Genomic DNA, 27,450 nt, shown 5'->3' with positions numbered 1-27,450 from the left:
AAGAGTCCTAGCTAGGGTCTGTCCCACTAGTAGGAATAGAGCTGGCTACTATGACCAGCTCTGTAGGATTGATTTTCCATGGTTGGAAAGGACCCAAAATGGTCATCAAATTTAGCCCCTCACCTTGAGTTAGAGTTTTTTTAAAACATACACTCTTCAAATTTAATTTTTCAGTGGGAAATACATTTGTATCATTCAAGAATATGAATGCATATGCGTGTATGTGTATATGATTATATACGTTTATGTTCATAAAGGTGTATGTAAAAGTATGCAGTAAGATGTCTAATTCACCCCTGTCCCACATCCATTCAATTCTTACCTTTCTCCTCAAAACGTGGTCCCCCCTTATAACTTTTAGTATTTTCCTATGTATCCTTCCAGATTTTCTTTATGAAAATATAAGCAAATATGAATACATACTCTTAAAAAAATGATATTCTCTTTACATAAAAGGCAGTATATTATCCAAATCATTTTGCACTTTGTGATTTTTTTCATTTAATAATCTATTTTTCTGTATTAGTGCCTAGAGAGCTTACGCATTCTTTTATACGACTACACACTATTTCATTGTATTAATGAGCCACCACATATCTAACCAGATGTCTATTGATGGACACAGAAGTTGTTTCCAATCTTTTGCCATCACAAACAATGGTGCAGTGAATAACTTTTAGATTTTTCACACACACGCAAGTATATCTGTAGCGTGAATTCTTAAAAGTAGGATTGCTGGGTCAAAAATACACACATATATATATTTTTTATTTGCCACATCAACAACTTTATTTTCTCCCATAGAATTCAGGTATAAGCATGAAAAGTAGATTAGTTTTCAAAACCTTAGTTCTTCTTAAGGTTCATGTTAAATATCTTCTTTCCACCTAGCTTTGTGCTGGGTACTGTGGTATGAACAAAGGAACAGAGCCCATAAACTACAACCTCAAATAGTTTATAAGTGGTTTGGAGAAATAAAATATATCTACATATAACGAGCAGAGAGAATATTAAAGCCATGTTTATGACAGAATCCATGTCAAAAGAGTAACTATTTTACTTCCACTTTAGATGAAATGATAAGCTTTGGAAACATTTATTTAAAAGACAAGTGTATCCCTCACACTCTTCCTTGGACCTCCTTTTAATTTTTGTTATATACATGTACATTCAGAAAATACATATATTTTAAAATTGAATGATATTGCTAAATTGCCTCCGTAGTGTTTGTATCAGTTCTCCACAGCCTTGCTGAGAGAGTTTATTAATCAAACTTCTGGATTTTTGAAAATCTGATAAGAAAAATGGTTATCTTGGTGTAGTATTTTTTTAATTGAGGTATAATTGGTATATTATATTTGTTTCAGGTGTACAACATAATGGTTCATATCTGTTTATATTGCAAAATGATCAACTCAATAAGTCTAGTTAACATCTGTCCCCATATATAGTTACAATTTTTTTTCTTGTGATGAGGACTTTTAAGATTTATTCTCTTAGCAACTTTAAAATATGCAGTACAATATTATTAAGTATACTCACCATGATGTACGTTCCATTCCCAACACCCCCCCTACCCCCCTGCGTCTGGCAACAACCAATCTGTTCTCTATATCTACAAGCTTGTTTCTTTTTTTAAGATTCCGTGTATAAATGAGATCATATAGTATTTGTCTGTCTCTGTCTGACTTATTTCACTTAGCATAATGCCCTCAAGGTCCATCCATGTTGTCGCAAATGGCAAAATTTCATTCTCTTTTTTATGGCTGAATAGTATTCGTGTGTGTGTGTGTGTGTGTATGTGTGTGTCTCTCTCTCTCTCTCTCTCTCTCTCTCTCTCTCTCTCTCTGTCTGTCTCAAGGGAATTAAAGGGAACATAACCTCTTCTTCCAAGCCCTTTACCTTCATCTCCATATTACCCTCTCCACCACCACCTCCAGAATGGACTGTGGCTGTGCTGGGACTACACCACTAGAGTGAGAGAGAACCAGACTGGAAACACTGGCATCAGGCTCAGCCATCAAGAATAAAATAGGAACCTGAGTAACAATAGCAATGGCAAAAGAAGGGAGGGCTCGGAGTCAAGGAGATTAGCAACCCTACTTGGGAGCTCTGGACAGGTTTGCATTTATCTCATAAACACTGGAAGCTGACTTACAAGTGGCCTTTCTGACTAGCCAAGAACTGGCCCACTAAGGAATTAGAAATTTGAGGGTAGGGAGAGTGGAGAAGAGAGCCACCAGCATGAGGATGTTGGATTCCAGAGGGTGGGAGGAGGGGTAGTACTAGGAGGGAGAGAATGGTGTATCAAAGGAAGTGGGAAAGGACCACAGACGTTTTGGTAAAGCTTGCCAGTTGCTCTGAAGGGGGAGAAAAAGCCTGTCACAAGGTTATTCACACTGAGATGTTACTGATCATGTGTATCCTCTCAGAGAAGTTTGGGGATTATAAAATCTGATTGCCAAAAGGCAATCCCTAATCCAAAACAATGAACTTCTAACGATGGCATTTTAGGCATCCATGAGAGAAAAGGTGGTAAGAGACATTTAGGATAAGGGAGTGTTTTCTGAGCACCCCAGAAATTATAGTTCTGCTTACATATAAGATCATCCGTCATGGGGGAGAAGGAACAGTTCCTCTTGGCAACACAATTGTAGTCAGATGGCTGAGTGCTGGTCTGCTTACCCGACAGCGTCCTTCCTCCACTCCTCCTCGGAGTGCTGTGTGGGATTTGATGCGAAACGGGAAATGGCAGAGGCTAGAAGCCATGCAACCTGGTCACTTCTGTTGTAGCATTCTCCTGAGGGCTCCTGAAGCCAGCCTTGCTTCAGACTGAATTTCTGCCAGTTTTCGGCCAGGAACACAGAATGTGTTCCAAGGATTGTTGGTTAGAAGCCCAGCCACCTTGGAAATTCTGGGAAGGGAGCGCGTAGAGTCCGAGGTGGCTTTTCTTGCCTCTGGAGTTCCTTGCATGCTGTGTTAGCCCTCTAAAGATGCAAGGGGAGATTTGAGTTCCATATCCTATTCTTAGATAGAAAAGTCAAGGCCCAAAGAGGTAAAGTGACTTGTTCAAGGTTATGGGAGGTGGATACCCAAGCTGGGATTATGACTCAGTGATCCTGCCCCCTCAGTTTGTAAAAACTTTCTTTTCTTTAGTAAAAATTGTATATATTTAAGGTATACAACATGCTGATTTGCTATACATACACAGATTGAAATGATTACTACAGTTAAGCTAATTAACATCATCTCCTTCTCGCCTGGTTACCATCTATTTTTGTGATGAGAGCACCTGAAATCTACTGTCTTAGCAAAGTTCCAGTATACAATGCAGTATTATTAACTATAGCCATCATGCTATACTTTAGATCTCTAGACTTACTCATCCTACGTAACTGCAACCTTGTACCCTTTGACCAATATCTCCCCATTTCTCACACCTCCCTGCCCCTGGTAACCACCATTCTAATCTCTGCTTCTATATATTCAAATTTTTTAGATTTCACATTTAAGTGAGATTATGCAGTTTTTTTTTTTTTTCTTTCTGTAACTGGCTTACTTCACTTAGCATAATGTCCTTCAGGTTCAACCATGTTGTTGCAAATGGCAGGATCTCCTTTTAAGGGCTGAATTATATATATATATATATATATATTTATATATATATATATATATATATATATATACGTGTGTGTGTGTATATATATACATCTATCTCACAATTTTTTAATCCATTCGTCCATGAATATGGGGTACAGGATGGACACTTAAGTTGTCTCCATGTCTTGGCTACTGTGAATAATGCTGCAATAAACATAGGATACAATAAACATGAGAATGCAGATATCTCTTCCAGGGACCGATTTCATTTCCTTTCTGCCCTCCAGTTTTGACACCCACTGTGTGAAAAGAACAGGAAACTTCAAGGCAGGAAAACTATATTTCTTAGTTGGCTCTTCTATTAATAGCTGTGTGACATGGACCAAACCTTTTGAGGTATCAGTAGCCTCATTTTCATAATTCTCCCCTCACCCCATTAGGGATCTTAGAAGAATGCAATAATAATAAATAGGAAGAAGTTAAGATAAATTTCTTGTGTAAAATTAGCATTAAGCATAACCATAATTGGTTTCCTTTTCTTTGATTCTGTTTTGTCTTCTTCTTTTTTGCTTTCTCTCCATCTCTCGTTGAGTACAATAATGCACTCCAATGAGATCCTGAGAACAATTTCATTGTTTTTTTTCAAACAGTTGTATTGAGGTATAATTTACCCACCATATAATGGACTCATTAGTTTTGAGTGATGGGAAGAAAGAATGGTCTCTTTTTTTAAAAAAAATTTATTGACGTGTAGTTGATTTACAATATTGTGTCATTTTCAGATATACAGCAAATTGATTCAGTTATATGTGTGTGTGTATATATATATATATATATATATATATATATATGTTTATATTTCAGGTTATTTTCCATTATAGGTTATTACAAGATATTGAACATAGTTCCTTGTGTTATACCATAAATCCTTGTTGCTTATCTACTTTATGTATAATAGTTTGTATCTGTTAATCCCATATTCCTAATTTATCCCTGCCCCCCACCTTTCCCCTTTGATAACCATAAATTTGTTTTCTATGTCTGTTAGTCTGTTCCTGTTTTGTATATAGATTCATTTGTACAGTAATTTTTTTTTTAGATTCCACATATAAGTAATACCATATAATATTTGTCTTTCTCTGCCTGACTTATTTCACTTAGTATGATAATCTCTAGGTCCATCCATCTTGCTGCAAATGGCAATATTTCATTCTTTTTATGGCTGAGTAATATTCCATTGTAAATGTATACCACATATTTTTTAATTAATTAATTATTAATTAATTAATTTTTGGCTGCGTTGGGTCTTCGTTGCTGCACACCGGCTTTCTCTAAGTGCGGCGAGCGGGGGCTACTCTTCATTGTGGTGAGCGGACTTCTCATTGCAGTGGCTTCTCTTGTTGTGGAGCACGGGCACTAGGTGCATGGGCTTCAGTAGTTGTGGCACGTGGGCTCAGTAGTTGTGGCTCGTGGGCTCTAGAGTCCAGGCTCAGTAGTTGTGGCGCATGGGCTTAGTAGCTCTGCGGCATGTGGGATCTTCACAGGCTAGGGCTCGAACCCATCAGGTGGATTCTTAACCACTGTGCCACCAGGGAAGTCCCTATACTACATCTTCTTGAACCAATTGTCTGTTGATGGGCACTTGGGTTGTTTCCATGTCTTGGCTATTGCAAATAGTGCTGCTATGAACATTGGGGTGCATGTGTCTTTTCAAATTAGAGTTTTCTCCGGATATCTGCCCAGGAGTGGGATTGCAGGATCATATGGTAACTCTATTTTTAATTTTTTAAGGAACCTCCATACTGTTTTCCCTAGTGGCTGCACCAATTTACATTCCCACCAACAATGTAGAAGAGTTACCAGGATGGTCTAACTTTTTAAGCCTCACTCTAATGAAACACACAACTCCGCTAATTTCTGTTCTTCCACTATCCCACAGCACATACTTTCGAAGCTCTGCTTGTATCTATTGTTAATTTGTACACTGATGGTTAATTTAACCTGGGCACTTGTTCATTGATATTTAGTGTGTGTGTATGTGTGTGCACAGCATGTACTTTAAGGAAGCCCAATGAAAAGACTTCTCAAAACCATTCACTTAGAGTCAGCTCACCAAGTGCATTGACCTTTTTGCTATATGACAAACCTGTGCCAGACTCCATGGAGAAAGACACGTGTAAGGTGGAGTCCCAAGTCTTCAAAAAGCAATATATACAAGTGTATATATGGGTTGGTAGGAAAAAATGGAATTTAGAGACAGAGGACCAGATATCAATTCCCTTTTTCATCACTCACTACCTTTGTGACTTCAGATAAGTCATTCAACATCAGAGACTTGTCACCCTCAAATGAAAAATGAAGATAAGAATCTGCCTTACTTGCTTCACAGTTCTTATGAGGCTCCATTGTAATAACGTATGTGAAAGCTCTTTGTAAATTGTTGGCTAAGAGACTATAATTCACAAATATGAGTTACAGTAATATTCAAGTGCCAAATGGTGTGTTTCAGACATCAGATGCTTTGAGAGGTGCAGATCGTGGGCTGGAGCTGTTAGGGACTGCTTCATGGAGGAAAGTGGACTTTTGCTGAGCCTTCAGAACCAGACAGGACTTCAATAGATGGAAAAGAGTGGCAAGGAGGGGGCAATGTTGGTGGAGAGACTAAAAAGAAGCAAAGACTCCAGAGGCTAGAACAAGCATACAAGCATATACCAAGTGTTATAAAACATGGGAGGGGGTAAAGTTACCAGGGTAGTTATAATAGGTGGTTCCTCATCAGAAAAGACTCCCTCCTTCCAGGCAAGTTAATACCTTATTCATCTAACACTGTTAGCTCCATCAAGGCAGCGGCCTTGCCCTTCTTCACTGATCTCTCTCTCGTGCCTGTCACAGTGCCTGGTACGTAGTAGGTGCTCAATAAATGCCCCAAAATTGAAGGAATGGATGGATAGTCACATGTCATTTGTTATTCCTGTCTGGCTGCTTTAATATTATCTAAGTCATCAGCCACTGAATTAGGGACTATTTTTAACTCCCTCTGTGTGGTACAGCCCCATCTGCTGTTGGGATTTGTGAAATTCTTTGCAATGATGCCAATACTTGGTGTGGTTTTTCTCCACCCTGTCCCAGAAGACTCCTTACCCCCAGTGAACAATAAGGTGACCAGCAAGTCGTGTGAGTACAACGGGACCACTTACCAACACGGTGAGCTGTTCATGGCTGAAGGGCTCTTTCAGAACCGGCAACCCAACCAATGCACACAGTGCAGCTGTTCGGTAAGACCCTGTATTTTAATGTCCCTGCTATCCCCTACCCAAATAAGAGCACTTCCATACTTGTACTTTTAGTTTAAGCCTACACTGTAGGGTGCTTGATTGGAAGATGAATTGTATCTAAATCATGAGCCTTCCTGACCTTAATCAACCCTGATCAACTCTGTTGAAAAGGTCAGACCCAGTCATATCCCGGTCTTAAAACTTTAGGACTACTTAAAAGGACAAAAATGAGCTGATAATCTTGATCTGTACTTCTTTTCACAATAATTACACCACCAGAGCCTTCATCTGAAGAACTCAGTTATTTGATAAGCCTTGGAAATGCCATGGGTGGAAAAGCCACTGGCACCACCTGGGGCCACTCAGTCCAATTCACAAGAAAATGGGGTGTCTCTTGGTTCCCATCTCTGAAATATTCCACTAACCAGTCAGTTCCTGGTGCCCTGCAATGAAAAAAGTCTCTCGACAAATGCTTGATCATGATGATTCCTGTGACATTATTTGTCAAAAGAATTGTATACTTCATGAATAAGGTATACTGATTACATCATCATCTACTTGTGCAGCCCAGAGAATGTAATAAATAGAACCAGAAAAATGGGTGTTTAAGCTGAAGTATGAGGGGATGAAGTTAGATGTAGAAACAACTTTTCTGCCTATAAAGGGTATGAAACACTGGATTGATAAGGGAAGCTAAAGAATCTCTTTGCTTAGGGATTTTTAGTAAAAATATAGCATCTCAGTAGTTCGAGAGAATTTGGTCGTAGCCATGCTTCCCTAATGACCTTTCAGGAACCCTCCTAGCTCCAGAACCGTATGCTTCTAAGAACTAAGATCAAGGTTCAAGGAATGATGTTTGGAACATAGAATTTTAGGGAATGAACATTATGCAAGGACAAACGTAACCAGCAAGTGCATTTGATCCTCTCCCTTGCCTTGTGCTGGACTGAGCTGTCCATTTAGATGATCTTTTATAGTTTTGTATCACCCCAAAGAGCTTGTCTACTTGTTTTGGAAGGGAGACTCTAGTGAGTGTTACAGAAGGCAGCTATTGTGCAAATCTGCATTCCCCCAAAGCCCCAACATCCAGCTGAAGCACGATATGGACCAGAATGGACAGAGGAGAGAGGGGCAAGACTGTATTTGGTGGTTTGGAGTCTCACGGCAGCCCTCACACTGACTACTTTGTTTCATCTTAGACCAGCATGCCTGATGAGAATCTCCATCTCTTCTGTGACTTAGTCTCTGGCATGGAGAAATAGTAAATAGAAAAAATATAACGCATCATAAAAGTTAGGAAGTGCATATAACTGACTATGGAAGAGCATGGGAGAAGGACGTTTGAGCCCCTACTCATCCCAGGTACTGAGCTAAAGCCTTTACATGTACTCCAGCTCCTTCTGACCTTAATTCTGTTTCTCTTTGGCAGGAGGGCAATGTGTACTGTGGTCTCAAGACTTGCCCCAAGTTAACCTGTGCATTCCCAGTCTCTGTTCCTGATTCCTGCTGCCGGGTGTGCAGAGGTAGGTATCCTGTTTCCCAAGACCCCAGGTGCCGCCATCCTGAGTAGCGAGATTTGGAAGAGGAAAATACCTGTCCAGTGTCCTAGGGAAAGGGAATTTTCTATGGTAGCCTTAGATTCTAAGGGTGCTTTTAATCACAAAAGGAAAAAATAAAAGCACTGCTTTTAAGGGTCACTCCCTGAAAGAAACTGCACTGGGCTGGAGTGCAGCCAGGGGAGAGGGGTGAGAGTCATCTAATGTGAAAGTGAGTATCTTTGTCTCTCCTTCCTTAATCCCTTCTAGTTTGGCCCCTACATTATTGTATTGTAAAACACATGGCATTTCCATACACAGCCTTAGAAGGAAGAATGGGCCTCCCAAAGCACTGATGTGACCATTTTGAAGATTAGGCGGGGCAGATGTAGGTGTATTTTTTAAATCCCACGGTAAAGTGGTGACAAACTTAATAAAAGCAAAATGGAAGGCATCGTCTTCTCAAATTATATCCAAAATGGAATCACCATCTTCTCAAGCCAGTTTTTTCTTCTTTGGGTTTCATTTCTTTGATGACAGTATCAATTTTTTTTTCTTTAGGTTTCCAAAATCAAACATAATCACCTTTAATTTCTCTTTTATTGCCTCTTCTCAAATTACCAAATCTATCAGCGGTCCTCTATATCCCCCCCTTTTCCCGCTTTTCCTCCTAATTTTGTCTTCTTTCCTTCCATCCAATGTGCTTATTGAATGTCTACTATACGCTTGGCCCCGTGCTAGAAGCTGGATACATAATGGTAAATATAGTAGACATACAGGGCACTGCTAGACTATATGGCATCTTTATGTGAATTACAAAAAAGGATGCCCTTGGGCCTCCCTGGTGGCGCAGTGGTTGAGAGTCCGCCTGCCGATGCAGGGGATACGGGTTCGTGCCCCGGTCTGGGAGGATCCCATATGCCGCGGAGCGGCTGGGCCCGTGAGCCATGGCCGCTGAGCCTGCGCATCCGGAGCCTGTGCTCCGCAACGGGAGAGGCCACAACAGTGAGAGGCCCGCGTACGGAAAAAAAAAAAAAAAAAAAAAAAAAAAAAAAAAAAAGGATGCCCTTACTTAAGATACTTGACTGCCATTTGCCAGAAAATCCTTGTGAATGTACCTCCTTAGCTGAGGCACCCTTGTGCAGGACACAACCTGTACAACCGTATGTGGCATACATAGCAGCCAGGATATGTTCTTTGCTCTTATGGAACTCACATTTTACCTGAGAAGACAAATAATAAACAAACAAGCAAACAAATACCTAAATATAAACAGTGTGAGTACTGTGAAGGAAATAAACAAAGGACCAAGATAGAAAATAAGAGGTGAAGGCGTTTAGGTTGAATTGTGGGAAAGGCCTCTCTGAGATGACATTTAAGCTCAGACTTGAAAGATGAAAAGGAGTCATCCATGCAAAGGTCCTGGGAGGAGAGCATTCCAGGCAGAAAGAAAAGAAAGTTCAAAGGACCAGGCAGGGAAGAGCTTACAGCATTCAAGGAGCCTAGGGACCAGTGTGGTAGGAGTATAGTGATTGTGGTCATAACTGGCATGTGATGACACTGGAGGGGTGAACAGGAAGGAGTCAGACCATGCAGGACCTTCAAGGCATGGGAAGGAGTTTGGATTTCCATTTTTAAGTGCATTGGGAACCCACTGGAAGGTTGTGCACAGGGCATGACATGATCTAGTTGATGTGTTAAAAGATCTCACTTGTTTTTGTGTCCAGACTAGATTGGAGGGAGGAAATAAGACAAGTGGAGAGACCAGGAGGATGGGTTTAGCAGTCTCTCTGGTATGAGAGTGGGATTCTGGTCTGGGGACACAGTGTAGAGTAGTGGTTCAGACTGGGGGCCTCTGGAACCAGGCTGCCTTGATTATAATCCCAGCCCTGCTACTTTCTAGCTGGGTGATCATGAGCCAGGATGTACTCACCTTTCTAACAATCTTTACAGTGACAATAATGTTAGCACCTACCTCCAAGTGGTTGGGAGGTTTAAATGAGATAATGCAGGAAAAGGACCTAGGACACTGTCTCGCATATAGTGAGAACTAATAAAGAAAATTGGAGAAATTTGAAATACAGTAGGCCCTCCATATCTGCAGGTGCCGCGTCTGCAGATTCAACCAACCATGGTTCCAACATATCAGAGAAAAAAATAAATCCAGAGGGTTCCAAAAAGCAGAACTTGAATTTGCCGTGTGCTGGCAACTATTTACATGGTGTTTATATTGTATTCCCAACTATGCATATAGCATTAACATTCTATTAGGTATTATAAGTAATCTAGAGATGATTTAAGTATGTGGGAGGATGCATGTAAGCTATATGAAAATACTATGCAACTTTATATAAGAGACTGAACATCCTCAAATTTTGGTATCCATGAAGGTCCTGGAATCAACTCCTTGCAGATACTGAGAGACGACTGTATATTTAGAGCATTGGCTCTCGGCTATGGGTGAATATTGGAATTATTTTGGTAAATTTATGTCCAGACTGGGCATGGGGGTGGTGGTGAGGGAGGTGATTCCAATGTGCAGCCAAGGTTGATAGCCACTGAGTTAGAGGGAAAAGATGATAGGATTTGCTGGTAGCAAATAGGTAATTGACTCCTATACATTGCTGCCAGCTTAATCTTTCAAAGAGATAGCCTTAAGCATGCTACACCCCTACTCAGAAGGCTTTATGCTGACACATATTGTGCTTACTCTATGCCAGTCACAATTCTGTGCACTTTACAGATATGAACTCATTTAATCCTGTGACAACCCTGTGTGGGGAGTATGATTGTTATCCGCATTTTTTATAGATGATGAAACTGAAGCAGAAAGAGGTTAAGATCCTTGTTCAGGGTCATATAGCCGGTGAGGCAAAGAGCTAAGATTTGAACCCTGGAAGTCTGGCTCCGGACTCCAAGCTCTTAACCACTCCACTCTGCCACTAAAATGAATGGTTCCCTGTTGCCAGCAGCATACTTGTCGACCCCCGACTCTGACAGTGAAGGCCTTTCATGCTCTAGCCTCAAGTTACCTTTATAGGCCCACATTCTTCCATTCTTGCACCTCAGGTTCTACCCACATTGTTCTTGTGTTCTCTTACCTTTGTGCCTTTACTCTCTCCTCTGCCCCTCAATATCTCTCAAACTTTAGTGTGCTTCAGAATCACCTGGAGAACTTGTTGAAATTCAGATCCCTGGAGCACAACTGCAGAGATTGTTTTGGTGGCCTTGGGAAGGGGCCCTGGGATGTGCATTTAAACAGGGCCCATTGTCCATTCTGATGCAGGTGGTCAATAGGTTTTCACTTTGAGAAACCATTCCTAAGACCACATAGATGACTGGGAGTGGCCTGAAATGATGGCTTTACATCTGAATTTAGTACACTTAAATTGAGCCTGTTAAAAGTCTGAAACCTGAGTAAGCCAATAGAAGAGTAACCAATGTCAATCTCTGATTGGTCAGAGCATCTAATTCCAACCATATGGCAAGGCAGTTTGGGGTGAATGAACAGCAGCCATTTCATGATAAGGCTGGGAGGAAAAGGAGACAAAACGGCTTCCTAGGTTATATCTAACATGTACAGTAGTAACCCTGAGAGGAGGGAATGTTGCCTTTCTCTGGAAAATCTTTTTCCTCCATCTCTGCCTGTGGAAATCCTGCCAGTTCTTGAAGACCTAGCTCAAATGCAGCCTCCTCGGATTCTAACACAGGTAGACCTCAGGTTACATTTGAATAAATACTAGCGGGAAGGCCTTTGTCTCTTCTCTGCATTCCCACCTTCATTCCAGTTTCTCCACCCCTAAATCCTGCTTCTCCTTCAGAGGCCACTTCGAATGCCACCTCTTCCAGGAAGCTTTTTTTTTTTTTTAAATCCTGTCATTTAGGAGTCAACTCCCTCATCTCTCGGACTCTTCAGGGCCTCACCTGTGCTTCTCCAGTAGAGTTTATCACCCCGGCACATTTTGTCTTTTATTATGTGTGCCCATGTCTTATCATCGCTACTAATGTGTAAGCTCCGTAAGGCAGAAACTATTTTGGGCTCATCTTTTTCCCCCCACTGCACCGGGCACAGAGTAGGTGTTATTTGAATGAATGCACACTAGCTTGGAAATATTGCCAGAAAGTTAGTCATGGTTTGAATTAGATGCTACTCAAATAGGATATTATTTGTGTTTTTTCTTCCTCTGAATTACTGATTGACTATGGTAGATGGTACTGGCTATACATTGGTTCATGGTCAGTAGGAAATTACCTGTTGTCATTCCCGATCCTCCACATTGTTTTTTCTTCCCTACCTCACTTTAGCACACTCTAATTAATATTTCTTTTAGAAAGAAATTACCTTATTCGTAGTACCCGTACATGCTCATCCTTTTTACTGTGCTGTTTGTACCAGCCCTCACAAGTCACTATGGAATTAGTTGCAGCCTGATTTGATTTATGCTTCACTAAGGCCCTGGATCTTTCCATACCTGTTTCTCACAGTGTGTGTACTGTCTCTCAGTACAGCTGTGACATTTCTGCCAGTAAAGCTGGGTATTTTGTTCCTCGCCTCCCTTCTCATCTTTGCCCCAACTTAATTTGAGTCTGCTCCAAAAGGAAGAGAGTCCATTTTTTAAATTGAAGTATAGTTGATTTACAATATTGTGTTAGTTTCGGGTGTACAGCAAAGTGATTCAGTTATATATTATATATATATATATACTTTTCAGATGATTTTCCCTTATAGGTTATTATTAAAGATGTTGAATATAGTTTCCTGTACTATATAGTAAATCCTTGTTGCTTATCTATTTTATGTTAGTAGTTTGTATCTGTTAATCTCATACTCCTAATTTATTCCTCCCCACCCCCTTTCCCCTCTGGTAACTGTAAGTTTGTTTTCTATGTCTGTGAGTCTGTTTCTGTTTTGTATATAGATTCATTTGTATTATTTTTTTAGATTCTGCAGGTAAGTGATACCATATAATATTTGTCTTTCTCTGTCTGACTTACTTCACTTATTATGATAATCTCTAGGTCCATCCATGTTGCTGCAAATGGCAATATTTCATTCTTTTTTATGGCTGGGTAATATTCCATTATATATACGTAATGGAATTGTATATATGTGAGTGTGTATATATATATATGCCACATATTCTTAAACTAATCCTCTGTTGATGGGCACTTGGGTTGTTTCCATGTCTTGGCTGTTGGAGTGCACGTATCTTTTCGAATTAGAGTTTTTGTCTTTTCCAGATATATACCAAGGAGTGGGATTGCTAAATCATATGGTAGCTCTAATTTTAGATTTTTAAGGAACCTCCATACTGTTCTCCATAGTGGCTGCACCAATTTACATTCCCATCCACAGTACACGAGGGTTCCCTTTTCTCCACACCCAGGAGAGTTCATTCTTAGCAGAGGTGTACACGTAGTTACTAATATAACCAGCTAATCGCTACAATCCATTTGTTGGGCTAAGGTGATTTTGCTTGGGGAAAAATAATGTGAAATCTAAACTGAAGAACAATTCATAAAAGAAAGGAAACTGCAAAAAGACATATTATTGCATCCAATTGGCAATATAATGCAAAGGAGGTAGGCTCTGAAGCCAGAAGGACATAGATTTGACCTGGCAGAGCTACTGTCCACTAGTGATGTGACCTTGGGCAAGACACTGAACCATTCAGGACCTCGGTTCTCTCAAGTGTGAAGATGATATCTACAACCTATGGAAAGGTGGTAAAAATTAACTGAGATGACATAGAAGCTAAGAGAAAGTCCAATACAGAGTTATTGCTTAACAAGTGATCATATAAAATATAATAATGACTCTATTTATTACCCTGGGCTTAAGTAGAATTGTACCTTCTCTATCTCTGATAGTCTTGCCTTTTTATTTACTTAATCTCCATATACAGAACTATATTTCTAGTCCTTCTCATGGCAACACATCCTGGGACTAACCATCTTCTCAATGGTTCTCTTGTCACAATTTAAATATCTTTTATTTTTGTTATGTCCTCAGAAGCAACGGGTAAAACTAGTTATTATTGATCATGTATTGCCCCTTCACATACTTGACAATTCATTAAGTTCTCTCTTTGCCTTTTCTTCTCCAGCTTAAATAAACCATTCTCTTTCATCTTTCCCTCTAAAGACTAAATCCTACACTTTCATAAAACTGATGCTTTTTTCTCTGTCTTTAATTTCTTTATATATTTCAGTTGTATATAATGTGATTGAATCTCCCTTGAAGTCCTTATTTCTGAAGCACCTAGTTATTTTTTTTTTCTGTTGAAATGATGTTTTTAACAAAGGTATACCTTGTGTAAGCATATTACTCATACAGCAGGCAACCCAGACACACTTCTCCCCTATGCGGGCTGCCCTAATTGCAGGCAAAATACTGCAGAAGAAATAACTTTTTTGAGTGCTGAACTTGCAAACCTTCATATAAAGGGCCCCATTGAAGCGGGCTCTCTGCACTGTCACCAAACACTAATGTGTGCCTTTCTTCCTGGGTCAGGCAGCAATCTTAGCCATGGATTGAATCTAAACCCTAGCCTCAGTTGTTTAGACATGTCTTTGAGGCTAGGACAGTCAGGAGAGTGTTGGCAGGGTGTGTGTCATTGCTGGCATTTCAGCAAACCTCATCTGGACTGGAAGCATAGTGCAAACAGCCACTGGAACCTTAAGGGAAACTTTATCAGAAGAAGAAAATCTCTTCAGAGACTGTACCATGGCCACATTCTGGGCAGGCAGGCCTCACTCCCAGCTTCCCTCCACCGTTGATCATTTCTGCTTCTTGTCTTCTTCCTGTCTTGCCAAAGCAAAGGGGAAGGCTGTGTTCTTGGACTCTAGGCAAGGGAGACATATTTTGGGTAAGCTATCTGCTGTATTGAGAGCCAAGCCTGTATTTGGTAGACAGTGTACATATGTGGCACTTACTCTGTGCCAAGCAGTGGTCTAAGCACTCATGTGTGTAACAGCTCATTTGCTCCTCACAACAAAGTAGGGACTATTATTTTCCTCATTTTACAGGTGAGGAAACTGAGGCAGAGAAGTTAATTGATTTGCCCAAGGATACATGGTAATAAGTGGCAGAGCTAGAATTTTAACATTGTTGGCCTGGCTCTGGAGTCCCAGGTTCTTATGCTGTTTGGTGGGAACCATCCAGAGGAGTGTGACAAGAGCCCCTCCTCCCGCAGGGGGGTAAAGGGAAAGAGAGGACATGCGTGGCACACTGGTATAGGCAGATAATCCCAAGAGCGTAACCGCACTGCCCATCTTTCCCCATCAAGGCCTCAACCTCCCTATTCCCAACCACAGGGGAACACTCTCTCTTTCTAGGCTCAGAGAGGCCCGAGTGTAAATGTCTACCTTCTTTCATTCAGCAAACATTTGTCGAGCAACCATTGAGTACCTGGCACTGTGCTGGTACTGGAGATACAGTGGTAAACAAAACAGACTGGGACTGGAACCAGTCCTTGCAGAGTTTAGTGGGAAAGACAGACATTTATCAAATGTCAAGACAAGTAAATATAAAATCGCAACTGTGCCACATGCTGCAAAGGAAAGGTGTTACAAAAGCCAGTAATGGACAGGGACCGATCTACTCAGAGAGGTGAAGGAAGACTCTAAAGACCATCTCTCCGGCCTCAACTCACACCATATTCCTCTTTGCTCTCTGCATCGCAGGGTGTGGGAGGATTGACTCAAAAGTTGGGGGGATAACTGGTGGCAGTCCTATCCTCCCAGGATCCTTGACTTCTGATCCCACCATGAAACCAGCCACTCTATGTTGTAGGAGTATCTATACTGTCCTTCCTGCACTGCACCCGCTGCATATACTCAAGTTCATACTTCGCTTCTTAAGGAACTATTTGATCATGTTGGCCAGTGTCTACCATTTCTTACCATATTATCCAATCTCAGTTCTGCAGCTTGTTTTTAAAGGCCCTCTGTCAAACAACTGGACCCTTCCTTAACCCACTACCCATCCTCATTTCTCTGACACCAACACACACACCTTCTCCACTAGGCTGACACTTCTCTTTTTATAATATGCCATGTTCCTCCCCACCTTCAGCCCTGTTATGTGCCTCTCTTTTTTTCACATGCAATATTATATGTTTCAAGTGTACAACATAGCGATTCAACATTTATGTACCTTATGATCACCACAATAAGTTCAGTAACCATCTATCACCATACAAAGTTATTACAATATTATTGATTATATCCCCTATGTTGTATATTATATCTCCGTGACTTATTTATTTTATAACTGGAAGTTTGTACCCCTTCATCCCTTTCACCCATTTCACCCACCCCCCACCCCCCCTCCACTCTGGTGACCACTAGTTTGTTCCCTGTATCTATGGGTCAGCTTCTGTTTTGTTTTGTTTTGTTTGTTTGTTTTGTGTTTTAGATTCCACATAGAAGAGATCATACGGCATTTGTCTTTCTCTGTCTAGCTTGTTTCACTTGGCATAATGCCCTCAAGGTCCATCTGTGTTGTCACAAATGGCAAGATTTAATTCTTTTTATGGCTGAATAATATTCCAGTGTGTGTGTGTGTGTGTGTATCATGTTTTCATTATCTCTTCACCTGTCGATGGACATTTGAGTCGTTTCCATATCTTAGCTATTGTAAATAATGCTGCAATGAACATAAGGGGGCATGCATCTTTTCTAATTAGTGTTTTCATTTTCTTCTGATAAATACCCACAAGTGGAATTGCAGGATTGTATGGTAGTACTATTTTTAATTTTTTGAGGAACCTCTGTATGTTTTCCATAGTGGCTGCACCAATTTACGTTCCCACCAACAGTGCACAAGGGTTTCCTTTTCTCCACATCCTCACCGACACATACTGTTTCTTGTCTTCTTGATAATAGTCATTCTGACAGGTGTCAGGTAATATCTCGTTGTGGTTTGATTTGCATCTCCCTGATGATTAGTGATATTGAGCATCTTTTCCTGTGTCTGTTGGCCTTCTGTATGTCTTCCTTGGAAAAATGCCTGTTCAGGTCCCTTGCTCATTTCTTAATCAGATTATTTTTTTGATATTGAGATATGTGAGTTCTTTATATATTTTGGATATTAAACCCATATCAGATATATCATTTGCAAATATCTTCTCCCATTCAGTAGGCTGCCTTTTCTTTTTGTTTATGGTTCCCTTCTCTATGCAAAAGCTTTTTAGTTTGGTGTAGTCCCATTTGTTTATTTTTGCTTTTGTTGCCCTTGCCTGATGAGACTGATCCAAAAAGTATTGCTAAGACTGATGTCAAAGAGCATACTGCCTATGGTTTCTTCTAAGAGTTTTATGGTGTCAGGTCTTACATTTAAGTCTTTAATATATTTTGAGTTTACTTTTGTATATGGTGTAAGAAAGTGGTCCAGTTTCATTCTCATGCATGTAGCTGTCCAGTTTTCCCAACATCATTTATTGAAGAGACTGTCTTTCCCCACTGTATATTCTTGGCTCCTTTGTCATAAACTAATTGCCTATATAAGTGTGGGTTTATTTCTGCACTCTTTATTTTTTCCATTGATCTATGTGTCTGTTTTTGTGCCAGTACCATACTATTTTGATTACTTATAGCTTTGTAGTATAGTCTCAAGTCTGGGAGTGTGGTGCCTCCAGCTTTGTTCTTTCTCAAGATTGCTTTGGTTATACTGGATCTTTCGTGGTTCCATACAAGTTTTAGGATTATTTTTTCTAGTTCTGTGAAAAATGCCATAGTTCTAAGAGTTTCTGGGTGGAGTCTTTAAGGTTTTCTATTTATAGTATCATGTCATCTGGAAATAGTGATGGTTTTACTTCTTCCCTTCCAATTTGGATGTTTTTAGTCTCCCTTCCTTGTCTTATTGCTGTGGTTAGGACTTCCATTACTATGTTGAATAAAAGTGGCAAGAGTGGGCATTTTGTATGTTGTTGAGGATTTTTGTATCTATGCTCTTCAGGGATATTGACCTGTAATTTTCTTTTTTTTTTGTGGTGTCTTTGTCTGGTTTTGGTGTCAGGTTAATGCTAGCCTCATAGAATGAATTTGGGAGTGTTCCTTCCTCTTCTGTTTTTTGGAATAGTTTGAGGAAGATAGGTATTAAGTCTTCTTTACATGTTTGGTAGAATTCATCTGTGAAACTGTCTGGTCCTGGACTTCTGTTTGTTGGGAGTTTTTTGATTACTGATTCAGTTTCACTGCTAGTGATTGGTCTGTTCAGATTTTCCGTTTCTTCCGGATTCAGTCTTGGGAGATTTGTGTCTCTAGGAATTTATCCATTTTTTCCAGGTTGTCCAATTTGCTGGACAAATTGGATCGTAGTAATCTCTTACAATCTTTTGTATTTCTGTGGTGTCAATTGTAACTTTGCCTCTTTCTTTCTTATTTTGTTTATTTGGGCCCTCTCTTTTTTTTCCTTGATGAGTCTGGCTGAAGATTTATTAATTTTGTTTATCTTTTCAAGGACCCAGCTCTTAGTTTCATTGGTCTTTTCTATTATTTTTTGAGTCTCTATTTCATTTATTTCCACTCCGATCTTTATTCATTCCTTCTACTAATTTTGGGCTTTGTTCCTCTTTTTCTGGTTCCTTTAGGTGTAAGGTTAGATTGTTTATTTGACATTTTTTCTTGTTTCTTGAGGTAGGCCTGTATCACTATAAAGTTCCCTATTAGAATTTCTTTTGAAGTGTCCCATAGATTTTGGAAAGTTGTGTTGTCAATTTCATTTGTCTCAAGGTATTTTTAAATTTCCTCTTTGATTTTCTTTATTTAGTAGCATGTTGTCTAGACTCGACATGTTCGTGTTTTTTTCCACTTTTTTTTTGTCTAATTGATTTCTAGTTTCATACCACTTAGTCAGAAAAGATGCTTGGTATGATTTCAGTCTTCTTAAATTTATTGAGACTTGTTTTGTGACCTAGCATGTGATCACTCTTGGAGAATGTTCCATGTGCATTTGAAAATAACGTGTATTCTGCTGGTGTGGGATAAAATGTTCTGTATATATCTATTAGGTGCCTCTGGACTAAAGTGTTATTTAAGATTAGTGTTTCATTATTGATCTTCTGTCTGGATGATCTATCCATTGATGTAAGTTGGGTGTTAAAGTCCTCTACTATTATTGTATTACTGTCAATTTCTCCCTTTTTTGTCTGTTAATATTTGTTTTACATGTTCAGATGCTCCTGTGTTGGGAGCATAAATATTGGTGGGTGTTATATCCTCTTGTTGGATTGACCCCTTTATCAATATGTAATGCCTTTTCCGTCTTTTCTTACAGTCTTGATTTTAAAGGCTATTTTATCTTACATGAGTATTGCTACCCCAGCTTTCTTTTTGTTTCCATTTGGATGGAATATCTTTTTTCCATTCTTTCATTTTCAACCTATGTGTTTTTAGGTTTGAAGTGAGTCTCTTATACGAAGCATATAGATGAGTTCTATTTTCTCATCCATTCAGCCACCCTATGTATTTTGATTGGAGCATTTAAACCATTTACATTTAAAAGAATTATCGATAGGTATGTACTTAATTGCCATTTTGTTAATTGTTTTTTGGTTGTTTTTGTAGTTATCTCTGTTCCTTTCTTCTTTTAATCTCTTCCCTTTTGCTTTGATGATTTTCTTTAGTGTGGTGTTTGGGTTCCTTTTTCTTTATTTTTTGTGTATCTCTTGTAGGTTTTTGGTTTGTCATTACTATGAGGTTTATATGTTGATCTAGATATATAGCAGATTGTTTTAAGCTGATAGGCACTTAAGTTTCAATGCATTCTAAAAGCAATACATTTTTACTATCCCCCCACCCCATGTTTTATGTTCTTGATGTCATATTTTACATCTTTTTACTTTGTGTATCCATTAACTACTTTTTTTAGTTATAGTTGACTTTTGTCTTTTAACCTTCATACTAGCTTTCTAAGTGGCTGATCCACTGTCTTTACTATATATTTGCTTTTACCAGTGAGATTTTTTTTCTTTTATGTATTTTCTTATTTCTAGTTGTGGCCTTTTCTTTTCCACTTAAAGAAGACTCTTTAACATTTCTTGTAAATCCAGTTTAGTGATGATGAACTCTTAGTTTTTGCTTGTCTGGGAAATGCTTTATCTCTCAATTCTGAATGATAACCTTGCCAGGAAGAGTATTCTTGGTGGTAAAGTTTTTCCTTTCAGCACTTTAAATATATCTTGCCACCCACTTCTGGGTTGCAAATTTTGCTAAAAATTCAGCTGATAACTTTCCCTTGTATGTGACTAGTTGTTTTCCTTTTGCTACCTTTAAAATTTTCTCTTTAACTTTTTCCATTTTAATTATGATATGTCTTGGTGTAGATCTCTTTGGATTCATCTTTTTTGGGATTCTCTGTGATTCCTGGACCGGGATATCTGTCTCCTTCCCCATGTTAGGGAAGTTTTCAGCCATTATGTCTTCAAATAAGTTTTCTGCCCCTTTCTCACTCTCTTCTCCTTCTGGGACCCCTCTAATGTGAATTTTAGTACACTTAAAGCTGTAATAAAGGTCCCTTAAACTATCCTCATTTTTAAAAATTGTTTTTTCTTTTTCTGTTTTGCTAGGTTGATTACCACTGCTCTTTCTTCCAGGTCACTGATCCTTTTGTATCATCTAATTTACCCTTGATTTCCTCTAGCATATTTTTCATTTCAGTTATTGTATTTTTGAGCTCTGATTGTTTTTTTTTAATATTTTATAACTCTTTGTTGAAGTTCTCACTGTGTTCTTCCATTCTTTTCCCAAGTTCAGTGCACATCTTTATGATTATTACCTTGAACTCTTTATCAGGTAGATTGTTTATCTCTATTTTATTTAACTCTTTTTCTGAGTTTTTGTCTTGTTCTTTTGTTTGAAGCATATTCCTTTTTCTCCTTATTTTGCCTAATTATCTGTGTTTATTTCTATGTATTAGGTAGGGACTTTATGTCTCCTGATCTTGGAGAAATGGCCTTATGTAAAAGATGTCTTATGAGACCCAACAACATGGTTCTCTCTGGTCTCCAGAGCCAGATGATCCACGGGTGTCCCCTGTATGGGCTACATGCAGTTGTGGCAAGGCTAACTGCTACTGGTGCGCTGGTAGGCATGGTTGGCCCCTGACCTGGCTGGCTGTGCAATCTGGTGTTTAATGCTGAAGGTACACTGGTGGGTAGGGCAGGCCTCAGGCATGGCTGGTTGTGCAACCTGGCGGCTCACGACTGCTATGGATGCACTGGTGGGTTGGGTGGTCCCCAGCACTAAGAGGCTAAAGGGAGGGTTCCAAAATGGTATCTGCCAGTGCCAGTATCAGCACGGTAGAATGAGCTTACAGTAAGGGCTGCCACCAGCATCTCTGTCTCCAGGGGAGTCCCAGTTGCCTCTTGCTTCTCTGGGAGGCTCTCCAAGATCAGCAAGTTGGTCTGACCCAGGTGCCTTTCAAATTGCTGCCTCTGTTCTGGTACTTGGAGTGAATGAATTTTTGCACACACCCTTTAAGAGCAGAGTCTCAGTTTCCTTCAGCCCTCCAGCTCTCCTAAATGTAAGCCCCACTGGTTTTCAAAACCAGATGTTTTGAGTGCTTGTCTTCCTGGTGTGGGAACCCTGGGCTGGGGAGTCCAATGTGGAGCCCTCACTCCTTGGGTAGGACATTTGTGTTTATATCCCTCCCACTTATGGGTCACCTTGCCAGGAGCGTGGGTCCCAACTGGACAGCATCTCCACCCCCTTACCTGTCTCGTTGTGGTTCCTTCTTGATATCTTTAGTTGTGGAAAATCTTTTCTGCTAGTCTTCAGGTCACTCTCAGAGATGGTTGCTCTGTAAGTAGCTGTAATTTTGGTATGTCCATGGGAGGTGAGTTCAGGATCTTCTTATGCTGCCATCTTGATCCTATGTCCTATTATGTGCCTCTCTTGACTCTTAATCCCCACAAGCTTGGAATAGTTTCCCACCTCTCTTCTACCAATTAGGATCCTACCCATCTTTCAAGACCCCAGCTGACATTGCACCTCTTCTAAATAGCCTTACCTGATCACTCTAGTCCTCATTGGTCTCCTTGTTTGACCACTTTCAGAGCTTGGTCTGGTTGTAGAATACAGCATTTAAAAATATTTCTTGTATTGTTCACTGTTTTATGGATCTTGGCTCCTCAACTGGGAAACTCTATAAGGAGAGGACCATCTTCTTCCTCTGTTTCCCCTAGCATAGTATTAAGTATATAGTTTGTGATGGATTTGTTAAAAGGAAAGAGAGCCACAGTTATGAAAAGCTTTTGACAAGCACTCCAAGTGCAGTCCTGGCTAGGGATGGAGGCAGGAGAAATAACTGACCTCACAATTTACTCATCCCAAGCCCATTTATCCAAAACATCTCCAGTGAGCCCAGCATGAAAATTGAATCTCTTTTTATGAAATTGAGATATTTTTGCTAACTCCTTCAAGGTGACTGAAACTGGAAGCAACTGTTTAAAAGCAATTTGTCAGTGTTCAAGACAACTGCCATTTTACGTAAGACTCTTGATGTCTCTTTCCAAAAAGCAGCAAAATTACACCTCAGATGCCATCTTGGCTGGAACCCAGAGATCTCAAGGGAAGTGGTATGTGAGATATTTTATTTTTTTAACATCACGAAAATCTACCAAATTTTTCAAAGTTTTCAAAATCACAGGAAACTAGAGAAAATAACACTCCAAATATAGATCCTCACATATCAGTCTAGAGCTCTTTTTGTTTTTGCCCACATTTTCTACAGAAACACTACCATCTCCTGGTCATAATGATAGGAAGGAAACATTGCTAATGAGAAACACTACTTTGTATGTGTCACCTAAACTTCAAAATGTATTGAAACACTCCAATCTTTTTATAGCTATAGAAAAGTCTGACTACCACTAGTAATTCCTTTTCAAAAGTGAATCATTCATGTTCATCTTAGGGACCATCTTAGGGATTTTCTATCCTTGTCTACCTCTCCTCTTCTTCTAAACCCCAACTGGAAGCTTTCTCCTTCTATAGAAACTTTCAGGTGGTTTTTGTTCTCTTTCCATCCCGTGTACTCAGAATTCACCTCCACGTGCTTGCTGACTATCACAGGACTCCCACCCCTCTGAGGTCATCATGTTCCTTCTTGGCATGTCTTTTATGTCTAGAGTGTTTCTTCTTGGACAGAAAACCCCTCAGATGGTGGATGGGACAGCATTGACTTTCATACTGTGTTTAACAAATTAAGAGTGATGATTCTTAACTGGCCATCTGGGATATCCTGTCAAGGTCAATAATGCCCCATCCTGTTGCTGGGTTGGAGGGTTTTTCATGTGTATATGAGTCTGGCTCTACAATAAAAATAAGAAATTCCCAGTGAAGCATTTCAGAGCAATTATTTCTTCACGGGTGGTTAAAGCCACTCTTCTTTCAGCCTTGTCCTTCTAACTACTTCAAGGGATGCCATGACTGCCCAGAAACACACCACTGGGTATGCCCATTACTCTTATTAGAGTAGTTTTCATGAAATTAGACTTCAACATTTATGGAAATTAATCTGATTTCTTGACTGACAGTATAAACAGAGGAAAAAGAAACATGAGAAAGAAGAGTGATGTCAGGCAGAGGAATCATATTTGAATATTATCTACATTATAACTGTAAGAACTTACAAAGTCCAGGTCTCCATGGCGCAGGCAAAGTGGAAAATTGATATAACTATCCAGTTGGTTTAAGCAAATTGCTGGAATAGCTACATCCACTTTTCCCTTAGCTTTGGCTATTAAAACCAGACCCACGTCTCCTTCTCCCACCAAGTAGTCCAGTCCTCTTTGAATGGGGCCAGGAAGCCAAAATGGAAAGAAGAAGGACCTTAAACTGACTGCTTTTCATTTCCAGGTTGACAAGACAGTAAACATTGGTGGATCACTGAGTTTCCCTTTTCCATCCTGCTTGCTATTTTCCATTTATGAATGTGGTAGCACAGGACTGTACTTTATTTGGGTACTTGGAGTTTTACCACTCCACTTTATGAGTATGTAAATTGCACTGCCTCCCAAAGAAGCAGATATCTGTCCTCTCAAGCATTACTTTAAGCCAAGAGAGAAAAAGAGGTTTAATTAAAACGCAAACTCCTTTTCTAAATAAAGATAAAAAGGAGGAGAGGACTAGCATAATGATGAGAAGTCTAATCATTAGTTTAGAAGGAATGAGCTGAAGGAATCTCTGCAGCCATTTTAATTTTGGGGGTATCTCCAGGACCCTGACTTTAGAAATGATATTATTCCTTTTCTAGGTGTGGGCATAAATTTTCTCTTTCTGCTAGGCTTCACTTGCTTGTTTAATACAGACGCTTTCCTTTGTTAAACGCATAGTACCTTTGTGAGGGTCCCTTAAGTTGGGTTTTCCCCTATGTAAGCTACTCTTGAGAAGAATGAAGAAGTGGAGGGAAAAGATGGGAAGAAGAGGGAGGGGGAATAATAGCTAACACTGACATAACAGTGTACCAGGAGCTGTTCTAAGCTCTTTGCATATACTAATTCATTTTATCTTCACAACCCTATGGGATAGGTATTATTGTCTCCATTTTATCAACTGAGGCACAGAGAGGTTCATTCACTTGCCCAGAGTCACACAGGTGAGAAGGGGCAGAGCCAGGATTTGGACCCACGCAGTCTGGCTCCAGGCTGTTTTCTTTGCTGTTATTACTATGATGCCTCTCAGCTTGGGGATGTGAAGCAACCTCCGGCACTCTTAACGCTGAGGCTACCGGGAGGAGCAGACTTTGTGATGACTGTGCTCGCAGGGGCCAGATATGCTAACACTTCCAGCAGATTCACTGGGACCACTCTGGGACACAAAGACCCCATTTCTAACCATGAACTTGGATCTGTTTAACCACATCTCCATTGAAAGAGCAGAATGTAGGTCGTGGGCACTGTCTAAGTTTCTTTATTCCCTCTCCCATGATGCCTTCCTTCAAACATATGCACTCTCACAATGCACTTTTACAGAAACACATTTCTGATTTTTCTAGATACTTTAGTACTCTTCTTTGGATTTGGCTTGCCACTGTGGGCAGGAGTCCCCCCACCTCCCTTGTCTGTATCTTAGTATTTCTCAAGCAGATATTTTGTTTAAAATGCTAAGAGCTTGTATTGGCAGCCCAGGCAATAAAGTGCTTTATTTGACAACAAGGTTTTTTCTAAAAAAAAATGACTGTCCACTTTATGAGACACTGGAGGGCATCTTCAATACTATATATCATTATTGGGAGCTCACATATCTACCAATGGCGAATCCTTATACCAGTGTTCTTTAAAGCTTCCCTCAAATTTCAGCATGCTTGCTCCCTCTCCACAGAATTTCTAGAAGTAGATATTTGATGGAAGCCTCCCCAGAACCATCTGCTTCCATTCCCTCTTTCGCCTCCAGCTTGGGTATTGGGTACTGGCTGTAAAGTGGCCCACCAAGGAACCTGGCACGTAGTAGATGGAGACTTCACCATCAGTTTCTTCCTCTCTGCCCTCTCCCACTTTTCCTCAAAAAACCTTAACCATTTGCCTTGATTCTGCTGATATCAACTTGTTCCTCTGAAAATACAGAGATCAGTTTCCCTTGTCACGGAGATCACTTCCCCCTGTCTTGGGGATTCATTTAAAATTTCTATCTGCCTTATGATTAGAGTAACCATATAATTTATCATCCAAACCGAGACACTTTTGAAAGTGAGAGAGGCAATCTTAATAATTATGCCTGTCAGAGAAACAGGCATAAAACTGGGCTGTCCCAGATAAATCAGGACCTATGGACACCCTATTTATGATGTTGTGTATGGTTCAGAACTGGCCACATGCTGGCGTAGTTTTGCTGTCTGAGGTTTATCTTCATGGTATCTCATAATCTCTGTACACTTAGTCCTTTTGAGAGTACAGGGTTTACTTCTGTGACCTGCTCTGGCCAACCAGAGATTAATGGGAGCAATGGGAGTTATAAACAGTCTGAATTTTAGCCTAGCTCTTGACCACTTTTCAAATACTTGTTCTCCATTTCTCCCATTACCAGAAAGCCAAGCCATTCCATCTCCATAGGGTACCACTCAGAGTATAATTGAGGTTTGAATAAACAACACATGTGGCTTTTAAGGTTAAATGAATATTGTTTGACATACAGTACACTAGAGTTGTTTTTCATTTTGGTTTTAAAAATTGGTTAAAATTACATCTTGTTGCTTCTCGGAATTCGCTAGAATCCATCTGTCTCCATTAGAATCATTGTTTTTCTTTTTTTTTCTTTTAATGACTTGGCTGAAAAAAGAGGCTTCCTCTCACTCAAGATAATTTGTCCAGTGAATCAGGAAAAAAAGCACAGAAACAGGTTTTTTTCTAGGGCTTTGGTGCCTACTTTTTTCTTTTATGTACTTTATGTATGTATATCTAAGTTATAATATCTAAGGTATAAGGTATAAGATTGTAAATGGACAAACCTATTTTCAGCTCTCCAGATAGACGCTGCCCCAGTCTAAAGAACCACTAATGTGAACATCTAAGAAGATAATTCAAGTTTAACTATGGTTCATGTATAAAATAACTAAAATGTTGAAACCTTTAGTGGCTACTTATAGAACGTGCAAGCTTAGAGAATGCCATTTTGAAGACTTTGAAAGCTCAAAGGCAATGCTACTTGAGAATACACACACACACACACACACACGGAAGTAATGGCTCCAGTAGTTTTTGATGAAGTGAAATAGTTCAAATTTAGGTACACATAACTGTCTGCAAATGTTTAGGTGGTTATGACACATTCATCTGAACTTGTATTACAGGGTATTTAATAGTCTGTGTGGTAACTGACTTGCCTCGTTGCTTTGCTATCTTGCCTCTCTGCTTATTTAACAGGGACTGTATGATTCTATATTGCTTTAAGATTCTGTCTGGACTATTAAGTATTTAAAGATACTCTTTAAAAGCCATTTTAAGACTCTAGGGTCTAAATGCAATAAATTGAGCTTCTTAGAAGGTCATGCTGAATAAACATTTCATGTCAATACCAATCATTAAATCTACATTTAA

General features: G+C 39.7%; 1 protein-coding gene across 8 annotated transcripts in view; it reads left to right on the top strand.

Moving 5' to 3' along the window:
* CHRDL1 (chordin like 1) overlaps positions 1-27,450 on the top strand; it is a gene marked incomplete at its 3' end in the record, with an annotated part of 115,723 nt that overhangs the window by 58,963 nt on the left and 29,310 nt on the right. For 4 of the 8 annotated variants that reach the window (XM_082609111.1, XM_082609109.1, XM_082609114.1 and 1 more), the window contains exons 5-6: positions 6,730-6,875; positions 8,305-8,398. In XM_082609111.1, coding sequence (XP_082465237.1) covers positions 6,730-6,875; positions 8,305-8,398 — 240 coding nt within the window. The remainder of the gene's footprint in view (positions 1-6,729; positions 6,876-8,304; positions 8,399-27,450) is intronic. The other 4 variants (XM_082609110.1, XM_082609115.1, XM_082609113.1 and 1 more) reach the window with 1 other exon arrangement.

This window comes from Mesoplodon mirus (genome assembly GCF_964341445.2).
Source record: "Mesoplodon mirus genome assembly, chromosome: X".
NCBI classification, from domain to species: domain Eukaryota; kingdom Metazoa; phylum Chordata; class Mammalia; order Artiodactyla; family Ziphiidae; genus Mesoplodon; species Mesoplodon mirus.
This window is presented reverse-complemented; position numbering and strand designations above follow the sequence as displayed.